The sequence below is a fragment of the Homarus americanus genome, unplaced genomic scaffold (genome assembly GCF_018991925.1).
Source record: "Homarus americanus isolate GMGI-L3 unplaced genomic scaffold, GMGI_Hamer_2.0 scaffold367, whole genome shotgun sequence".
Taxonomy (NCBI): Eukaryota; Metazoa; Arthropoda; class Malacostraca; order Decapoda; family Nephropidae; genus Homarus; species Homarus americanus.
This window is the reverse complement of record NW_024743709.1, coordinates 3,160,043-3,170,556: the sequence shown is the minus strand read 5'-3', so window position 1 is coordinate 3,170,556 and position 10,514 is coordinate 3,160,043. Positions and strand designations below refer to the sequence as shown.

Genomic DNA, 10,514 nt, shown 5'->3' with positions numbered 1-10,514 from the left:
CCAGCTTATACATTTTTTTTAAGTTCTACTGTCTATTTTCTTCTTAATCGAAAGTTCTTGATTTCATTGTCATTAGATTGACTTTTTAATATGATTTTAAACGATGGAGCTAATATCTGGTCATGATTGACTAAGTATATAAAATTAATTTAATGCTCCCAGACAGAGACAGATGCGTACGTGACCCTATGACGCCTGAGTTTGATAAATACTGCACTGCTGTGTTGTATAAAAGTAGGTTACGAAACTGGGAAAGTATATGTTTATGTGACCGTACAGTTTTCTGTTTTGTACATTATTTAATTCTAGTTTTGTGTATATGTGTTCTGTAATTTTTCTTTACATTATTACCGTGATTTATGTTTAGATCACCACACAGGATTTCAAATAAAATAGTGCGACTGCGAAGAATGGATACTGCACCACAACCATCATTAGATAACCAGAGATAAGGAATTTCAAGAATGTAAACCTTGGCACAACAGGCAGTCAACATTTCTCTGCCTCACCGGAGAACGTCTCCTCCCTAAATCTGTAAACTCCGTTGCTCTTCCAAATCCAACCGCAAATTTACAACAAAATCAATAATCACCACACCCTCTCCTGGCTACTGGCAGTAAGACTGTAAGTTACAAAGTTCTTGCACCACGTTAAAACTAAGATGAATTAATGATTATATTTCTATAAAGTACTTTTATGGCAAAGCTAGATTTAGATGACATTCGCAATAAAATGGATAGGTGAGTAGTGGTGTAATTTAAATATAGCGCCACAGTGAGAGAATGTGGCGTAGTTCATGACAAATCGATGACGTCACCAGCCAGCTGTTCATCAAAAACAACCCTTTGTCGCTGGTGTGAACAACCCACAGTTTGTTGCTTCTCCTGCACAACTTTTGAGGTAGGGCTTCTCTCGGGAGTGTCCATATTGACCAGTTGTGTCTATCATTCACGACTGGTAGAATTGTTATAGTTCTGAAGGTAAGTTTATATACAGTGACAAGAACAAGTTCACTTCAAGGGCGACTTCTTCCTTCACCTTATTGTGACTTGTGTTATTTACATCACCTCTACTCGTATATAACTCAGTCATTATCACTATAACTAATCATCATAGCTAATTGCACTCACAATATGTGGTTAAGAAAAACTTATTTATTAATGGTCTTGTGGACTTTATCGGAAAAATAAGGGTTGGGGTTATGACCTTGTTAATGGCGTGTTTTACGTTGGAGCTAACTGGATGTGATCACTGTGGCAATACTCACAATCTGTTGCTCATATCAGTTATTAGTAATATATCCATACTGGCTTTATCACATTCTTGGCATCTGGGTTAATGTATGATTTAAGCCCGACCAACAGAATTAATTTATTGACTTTGTAGAAACACCAAGGAAAATATAATACTATGAACATATGTTTGAAAGTTTGTGTAAATTGATTTTAACTAATACTGGCGAGTAGTTACAGTATAGTTAAGAAACGTTGGGTTATTTTTCCTGAGCCCAATGCACCATCTTCGGTGTTGCTTCACATTAGCCAGTGAACGTCGAGGAAGTTTAGAAATGCAACCGCTTCATCCAATCGGTGGTAATTTTCCAATATATTCTGCCTCAGTTACATCCAGCCTCTCCTGAACATGCAAACAGTTAAAATTTATGGTAATACTTTGGAATGTAGCCTCAGTTGTGGTTAGGTTAGGTCAGGTTCTGTGCTTTTTCATATTGATTTTCTTATTAAGTACCATGCAAATAACATCTCTAGAAATTTTGGTGCAGTTCCATATGTTCCTTCTGGTTTATCATATAATGTAGCAGTCCCTGGAGCGTTCGTGTGTATGGAACGGCCACTGGAAAACGTTCATGCGCTCTTGTCTAGGAAATGCTCCACACATACAGTATATAAACAGTCAGTATGGTTTCACCCAGAGAATGGAGTGTATCTATTTATAACAAGAACTTTTGTAGGTAAAAACGATATTATGAAAATTATTTTTTTTCACTATTTAAGGATATTGGTGATGGAAGAAAAAGTTATCTATAGATTTTTTTTTAGAGTTGCTGGTCAACTCATTGAATAGGCCAACTCTTCTTCCATGGTGTAGAAGGAATGCAGAATAAGATCTTTAAAATTACTACAGTACACTCCTAGTCAGCTTCTCTTTTTTCCCCCCAAGCCATCACCTGTGATGTAAATGTCTGTTTCCCATCTTTGCTTCTGTTATCTGACTGAAATCACCACTGAGCTTTGTCTGAACCACTGATTTTTTTTTTCTTTCAGTGCGAAGTGGTTTTTCTTGCTGAAATCTGACTTAATATAGTGACGGGTTTGTGAGTTCACAGAAACGTCAAAGGCGTGTACACTGTAGACTAATTAGCATTATAGATAGTAGCTGGTAAAAGAACTTGTATACAGGTGCTCCTCTACTTAAGAACGTTCAACTTAAAAACTTTCAGAGATGCAAACATTATCACTGAGGGGGGTTACCTGCTAGAACAGGTGTTTAATATGGATGAGACTGGATTATTTTGAAGAAAATTCCAGATAGAACAAACATGACCTAAGAGGAGAAGAGCGAGCCAGATTTTAAGGCTGTATTAAAGAGAAAAGCTGTATTAAATATCCATAATCTTTTCATTTTTTACAATATGTTTGGTATCTACAAGCATAAAGCTGGACTTACAAACAAGCCTCAGGAACGTAACTCGCTCGTAAGTAGAGGAGCACCTGTACATTAGATGGTTGTAAATGTGTGAACAACAAATGAAAACCTGGTGAAAAAAATTATTCCAAACACTATATGATATTCCTGTACCTCTTTCCATTAATTAATCGAGACCTTGTTCTATCATAATGACCATGCTTGTGCTGTACATTATTGTGATTACTTTTAATATGTCTGATAAAGCTACTGTAGTACTTGTAGCTTCCACCATCCATAATGTATTTTGGTATGTTGTCTGGAATGGTTCATGATAGTGTTATTCCCTCCTCAGGTAATGTGGTGATGCAACCAAGTGGGCTGGATGGAAGACTCCCAGTTTTCGTCTTTCCCCAGTCACTCACATTTTACGTCGCTGATCAGACCACTCACAAGCAAATCGTAACTTTATACAACCCATATGACTTCCGCATCTCATACTCGGGTATGTCTTCTGCTAAAGTTAACCTAGGGAATGATTGATCTTAGATAAAAACAGTAGTACAGTATGTCAGTCAGCAAAAAAAAATTCTCCAGGATTTTACTCATGTCAGTTAAGCACAGTCTCATCATCATCACACTTGGTGTGTTTTGAACCAGGTGATAACTAAAACAGAACAGCTCCAATGGATATCTTAGTTTGACTCACTGTGTTGTTATATTTCTCTTTTGATTGTATATTGTAATGTATATGGGATTTTTTTTTTTTTTTTGGAGAGTGATGCGAGGAATTATATAGACAACATGAAATTCAATATTCAACATTTGCTCTTATTACTTTTTTTCTCCTCAAACTTGGGTGTTGGCACTCATGCATGAAGTGTAGGTGACGCAGTATTGCTTTTTGGCATTACCGTATTTTAATTGTTGCCGTCTTTGTCAGCATTGAAAACAATGTTAAGATTTCTTTGTTAAAGTTTATGGCCGACTTTAGTTATACTGTACAGGTTCGGTTGAGCTTCATTGTCCTGTTAGATATGTGTTTCTTTTATTCCTATTTATTTTGTAAATAATAATTACAGTACATTATTATTATTTTTTTTCAGTGTTGTGTAACAACCCATCATGCTTCACTGTGGATAGCCCTAAAGGATTTGTTCGTGCAAAATGCTCTCTAGACATCATTATAACACGGATAAACCTCTCCTTGAGTGATGCAAGCGACAGAGACAGATTCCGCATCCAGATCTCTGAAGATGAAAAGAGACAGGTATGTTCAAAATGCCAATTTCGGTTTTGATATATGTACAGTACAGCACTGTATTAATAATGATTTAAATGTATCTAGAAGGATTGCAGTACAGTACTGTATGTTTAACTGTTCATGGAATAAATTAAGTCTTTTTTTTTGTTAAGATATCGTGTATGTAAATGTCAGCTAGTCTTTAAGTAACAAGCAAAACCACAATGCAGAGCCTTAAAAAATCTGGCTTTTTAGTGTCCAAAATGATTGAAGGAAAATCTTCCCGCCAAACAATTACAAAAATTATACCAATAGCTTTCTGTTATTCTTCTCTTTTCCCCCTTTTTTCTTCGTAGAATTTCTCCTGTCTTCCTTCTTAAGCCCTACAGTATTTCCTGTTCTATTTACTATATGGTGTTCCAAGTACTGAAAATATATAGGCGTGTCATAATGTTGCAACTTGTTATTGATGGCTTAATGAAGTTTTTGAGGAACATCTTGTTGATATCATTTCCCATTTTTCATCTTGTGACTTACAATGCTGGGTTATATCTCTCTGGTTGGCAAACTGGATATCCATTTAATTGTCTTGTTTGGAGCATAACTCTTACATCAATATAGATATTTTCATGAAACTTGATATCAATTATATATCACTAGAAAAACTGCTGGACACCAAATTCAAGACTGTCAACTCAAGATCACAGCTTTAGGCCAATTATGGCAGTGAGCAGATTACTGTGGGTACATTCACTCCAAAAAGTTTCTTTATATTTTTGTGTTTAACAATATGACTCGATTGATGGAAGATTTTCACAACCCTACCGAAACAACAGGAGTCGCAGTGTTCATTCTGAAATTCATCGGACTGCACCGTAAAGGTACTTTTTGGAGTGAGTGTACACTACTTTGGTACTCGTTTATACTATCTTATGAACTACAGTGGACACATTATCGGGGAGTATGATATCACATGCTCATAGTTTTTATCTTGAAGGTAGGTAGCAATCAGTGTACATTAGATACATCTTCTACACTACAAAAGCTCCAATATGCTGCACTACTTTTACAGTCAGCCAGTGTGTGTACCAGACATTAATTTGCATCACATCTTTACTATAGGTGTTAGGGAAGAAGGATGTTCCGGCCGTGCTGCTGAGTGGCACCCCGGAACCCCGTAGTGGGAGTGACAGCGACCAGTTCGAGTCCGTCCGTGCTCCCACTCACCATGGTGCAGTGGGAGGAGCTATAGGCAGTCAACTTCTCCCACAACAGCGTCAGCAGCCATTTGGAACATATCAAGGTAATGTGCAGTAATTTTTGCTCTCTCGTTCTATAGTTTGCATGCATGGTGTTTTGGGTCATATGTAAATGATAGTGTTGGCTTGGCCTTGATTATCCATGAACCACCATCATTGCCAGAGTTAAAGGGAATTCCATTACTGCACTGATGTTTTATTTTCACATTCACCTCAACACCATTTGGGGAAGATCCAATGTTTTTTTCAACCTCATCCTTATCTATTTATTGGCTAAACTGCATCATTGTTTTTTAAATCTTTGAAATCGTGACATTGCTAATTATACGACAAATATTTAACAGGGAGCACTGGTCCAAGCCTGGTGTTAGTTGCTGCTGCTGTGGTTTGCCTTGTGGGGTTACTCATGCCCACTGAGGGTGATCAGACCCCAACAAGAATCCCATCGTACCTACACCTAAACTCCAACATCAAAATTGTCATCGCCTATGTCCTAGGTAAGGTTATCTTTGTTGAAGCTTTTATTTCAAATTTATCTTTATATAGATACAATTATGACTGTCATTATTGATCTTACAAGGGTTTGATAAAAATTAATGTGATTTTATTATTAATTAGGAGATATTGTATAATATGGAATACAGGTAGCATACAGTATATACAATATATTTATTGGGTTTTTTCCTTTTGTGCAGGACTTCTCACATATGCTCTCCTAAGAGCTGGGTAAACTGGTGCAGTTTGAAGACTTGGAAGAAAGAAGGACTCATATTATGCAGTGGTTTCACTATACCATTATGTCACACTCATTGCCTTTGTGTAAGAGTCTCAAGAGAAGACCAATGATTATATTCATGTGATAAAGCTCCTTTCATGTATTCTTTTCTTTAGTCTCATCATGTGTGTAATTTGTAAGGGTAGCTTAGTAAAATTTTATATATTTATTAAGATGGAATCGAAAGTTATAAGTGACTTAAAAAGTTTGTGTTTCTTTTTAACAAATACTATTGATGGAAATGTAAATTACCTGTCTCAGTCACTTTGTGTATAAATGATTGTTTTGCTCAGATGTTTTAGAAGTATGCAGCATTGTCTGCATAGTTCTGCACTTATTTTTGTTACCCTTCACCACTAGGCATAATTAGTTTTATATCAGGGATTCATTGTTTTTATATTTGATTACATATTACTGTATGATAAAGAGATGAATTAGTTACAAACAGTTTAGTAAATGGGAAAATGTATTAGATTTAATAATACAGTAAATAAATATTCAAGTCACTGTCTTCCCGTGTTTAACTTGAGATATGTCATCTCATTTACAAAGATATTTACCCACTATTGCAAGTCTTAACCACAAGAGAATGTTGCCTATAAAGCATTTCCCCATTAACTTTAACTTGTTAGAATGTGGGTATGAGATAAGGTCAAAGGCTTACTTGAGTTGGTTGAGCATTTATTCTGGATATGCTCTCTTTTATATGCAAATTTCACCTGTCATTTTATACAAATAGTAGAACTTAATATTTCAGTATGTATACTAACATAAATATTGATCTATGGAAAGTTGCTGGCTGTAAGATTTATAAAAGGTAATTTTAAACATTTTGGAAGATGTATTACAAGGGTATATATGTAACACAAGTGAAATACTTCTTTTATTAGCTAATGTCATGCAATTAGTCTTAATAAGATAAATGCACAATAAATATATATATATATATATATACTTTAGATTTCACTATGTCCTTATGTAATACATGTATGATTCATTACTTTGGAAAATTGCCATCCATAGTACTTATGAGGCTAATTCACTACAATATAGTTTTACTAATACTTCCACGACAGGAAATCATGAAGACCATGAGAACTATGATAAATGCAGTCAACTACTAGAGCGGCATGATGAATTACATCCCACGGAATCACCTTCAAACATCATCAATAGTCTGTAGGACTTGCATGCAAATTTAGTATTACAGTACCATTTGCACAACTTTGCAAAATGAGACCAACTTTAATTGTTTCTTAATGAGAAATTCTCTGAGCTACAAAACACCTTTAATGACCTTGTGGACCACTGAATGTCACTAAAGACAGTTATGTACCAGGCATCTGCCAATTCAATTGCATTTACAAGTAAACACCATTAAGCCATCTTTGAGAGAATAATGCAGAGATCTAAGAACTCCTCTTATAGAAAGGGAAACCTCTCTGCACCAGGCAAAATGACATCTTATCGAGACTGAAACAACGGGCTCATCAAAGATTCAAGGCAGAAGCTCGATGAAAAATCAAGGACAAGCGAAGTTTATTCAATATCATTATAAAAACCTCTTAACAGCTCATACCTGTCTATTTCTCTTTAGCCTTTAACAAAGAGATGAACTTCAGTGAATAATAAATTTGACATTTATCCTATTACTCACTTGTCATTTAATAAAAAAATCAGGCTTTTTACCACTTGAAAGAAGACACTCATTGGCTGTATCTTACTGTTTACATGTTCTTGGGATGTGCGAGCTCTAAGGCGTATCTGAACATGTTCCAGTACTGGTCAAGAGAAGACTTAAAAGAGCATACAATTGGTGCTGTAGGGGTATCGAGATATTAATGTCGTCTAGCACTCGGGATGGAAGGAAACTCTAATGTAGTTTTCTTGTATAATATATAAGTTATATGATAGACAGTCTGGTGCTGGAGGTGCCGTGTGGTGGGGCTGCTCAGTAGAAGACGTTCGGTGAGTAGCGTGTTGAAGGAGGCAGATGTGCAGGAGCTTCGTTAGGGAAGATGTTGCCTGTTGCTGGCCTCCTGGTTGAATGAAATGTTAACAGCTAGGAGACGTTGCTTGTTCAGGAAAATGGGCAGAAATGAATCTCAATGGAGAGACAGAGCTTATATACACCCAGCAGCAGCCGCCAGTCCTCTATGAGTCATGTTGGGAAAACCCGAGAAGTAGCCGGTGACTAGTTCCGTTGCTAAGATACGGTAACATCTGGGGACAGCTCTCGCTTGGTTGCTAGGGGAGGCGGCACATTGGAATGCGATACGCAGTAGTAGGGGAGACGTCCACTACAGTGCTGTCAACTTCTGTAGACAGGTTATTCCAAAAGATCAATTCAATTTCAATTTCAATTGTTTATTCCTTGATAGAGGAAGCGGGATCCTAGTGCTGTCACTAGGTACCCCTGTACAATGACACCAGAACCATCTGGCAAGTGTGAAAAGTATATACAGTATAAATATTATAAAGGGGCTTACTAAAGCCTAAGGAAGGAAGGATGTTCCTTTAACACATAATCAATATTATTTACAAAATATCTGGCCAGTATTGGGAGGATCATCGTGTCTCCGTCAGGGGGTCGTGGAGTGGTGGTCCAGCAGGCGTCACGGAAGTGTTGTGTGTGGGGACATCTTAGGAGGTAGTGAATAAGGGTGCGGCTGTCGGGTCTTCTGCATAACGCACAAGAGCGTTGCTCAGGGGATGTGGGGATACCAATCTCCCAAGCAAAGTCATACCCAATGATGATACGGGCAGCAATCACGTCCCCCTTCCGCGACCCTTTCCCGGAGACGTACGAGAGGTCAGGAAGTTTACGGAGGACATCGTACCAGGTGGGCGGGGAGTCCAGGGGGATGGCTGCTTCCCGAGCTTCTCTCTGTTTGCGGCGGATTTGGGTCCTAATCTGTAAGAGTGTTCGAGGAACAACGTAGTCAGGTGTGGCCTTGTTGCAGCCAGTCTTGGCAAGGTCATCTGCTGCCTCATTCCCCAAGATACCGACATGACTAGGTATCCATAGGAATGTCACAGGACGGCCTTCATCCTGAAGTGTGGATGTTAACCCTCGTATTCGGAGGATGAGGTCCTTATTTTCCCCAGATCCAAATGCGATCCCGTCGAGAGCAGACCTGGAATCGCAGCAGACAAGCAAGGGGCAGAAACCATCTGCTTCTTCCTCAGCGAGAAGGGCAGCAAGGAGGGCTATTAGTTCAGCCTGAGTGGAAGATGCCCCGTCAGAAACTCTGAGAGACAGTTTGATAGGCTCAGGGGCATGAGGACGGGAGATGTAGACACCAGCCCCGGCCCTACCTGTAGCGGGGTTCCAAAAGATCTTTATGATAATGTTGGGGCTATATCTTCACTGTCTCTTGTCATCTTGAAGATCTTCCTGTATTAGCATTCCTCAATCCTTTCATATAGTTCTTTCTGGTTCTTATGTCTTGCCTTATTTTTATCGCTGCATCTCTCTCTCAACACATACACTCACGGTATAACCAATAACTATGGTAAAAATGGCATATAGCAGGAAGTAGTTTCTGAGTAACTAAAGAAATATGGAATCGGAAATTAGGGAGTTTGGTGTTCCCGGTATTCCAAGTTTGAACCCCAAAATGTGACTTCTGTGTTCTTGATCTCAATTTCCTATCCTTGTGATTGTTATTTATGAGGTTTCTAGCTAATCAAATAGTTCTGTTACTGTATCCTCTACAATAATAAGTACTGTATGTATATTAAATAATTAATCCTATAAGCAATTACACTTTCTCATATAACTTTTTTTGTAAGAGTCTTGTTAAACACCAATTTGCAATAAATTTACTAATATATAATGTAGTACTTATGTTATCGTGCAGTTGTTAGGGATTTGACATGTCATATTCCCTGGTCGCACACTAATCCTTCCCTAAACCCTCGGTATGCAAATTGATACAGCTTTACACCAGCTCTCCTCGTGTTCAGTTGTGTTCCAGAATTCCCTAGTACGAGTTGGGTGGGGCTGGGCCAGCTCACCACGTGCGTAAGCAAAGGGAAAAATTTCTGTAGGCAAGCAGGTGTCAGTTCGTCAAAGAACAAAGGTTTAATCAACCCGCTCTAGCTGCATTTCAGCTTTTGAGTATTTGTTATATTTTTTATGTCCAGATCAATAACACCTCCCTTCACAAGAATGGAAAGCTTAGGGCTTACCCAGGGAGGGGAGTATTAAGTCCCCTTTAGCCCTACGGCCGACCCGCCACCCGGTAACGTACATCACTTCACCTGCCTCACCTCACTTTTTACATTGTTGCTAATTTCATCCCACCAACCCACAGCTTTCCTTCTAGCTCACCGAGATGCTGACTTAACCACAGAGTAGGTATCTTTTCATTCTCAGTAAAATGCTTTAAATTCTTCTCAGTTGCTTTCCCATTAATAATGTTCTTGTTTTTGACGTCAGTGATATGTGACGTCTGCAATATTGTAATTCTTATTCTTTACCATGTGATTTTCTTTTTACTTCTGTTAATTTATATCGAGGTTTCATATTTTCAATAAACGTTTTCAAATTTAATATGATAACATTGCCATCTTTCTAAGCTTGATCATT

The 10,514-nt window shown here is 37.9% G+C and overlaps 1 protein-coding gene across 3 annotated transcripts; it reads left to right on the top strand.

The window, feature by feature from the left end:
* Positions 1-493: 493 nt before the first annotated feature.
* Positions 494-6,868, top strand: LOC121877309 (motile sperm domain-containing protein 1-like). Of its 3 annotated transcripts, none has more exons than XM_042382991.1 (6): positions 494-624; positions 2,999-3,148; positions 3,750-3,913; positions 5,009-5,189; positions 5,490-5,642; positions 5,841-6,868. In XM_042382991.1, exons 2-6 carry the CDS (start codon positions 3,010-3,012, stop codon positions 5,873-5,875), a joined length of 672 nt encoding a protein of 223 aa, XP_042238925.1. In that variant the 5' UTR covers positions 494-624; positions 2,999-3,009; the 3' UTR covers positions 5,876-6,868. The 3 variants fall into 3 exon arrangements, with proteins under 3 accessions (XP_042238925.1, XP_042238924.1, XP_042238926.1); XM_042382990.1 differs by lacking the exon at positions 494-624 and adding an exon at positions 781-900; XM_042382992.1 differs by lacking the exon at positions 494-624 and adding an exon at positions 880-980.
* Positions 6,869-10,514: the final 3,646 nt, after the last annotated feature.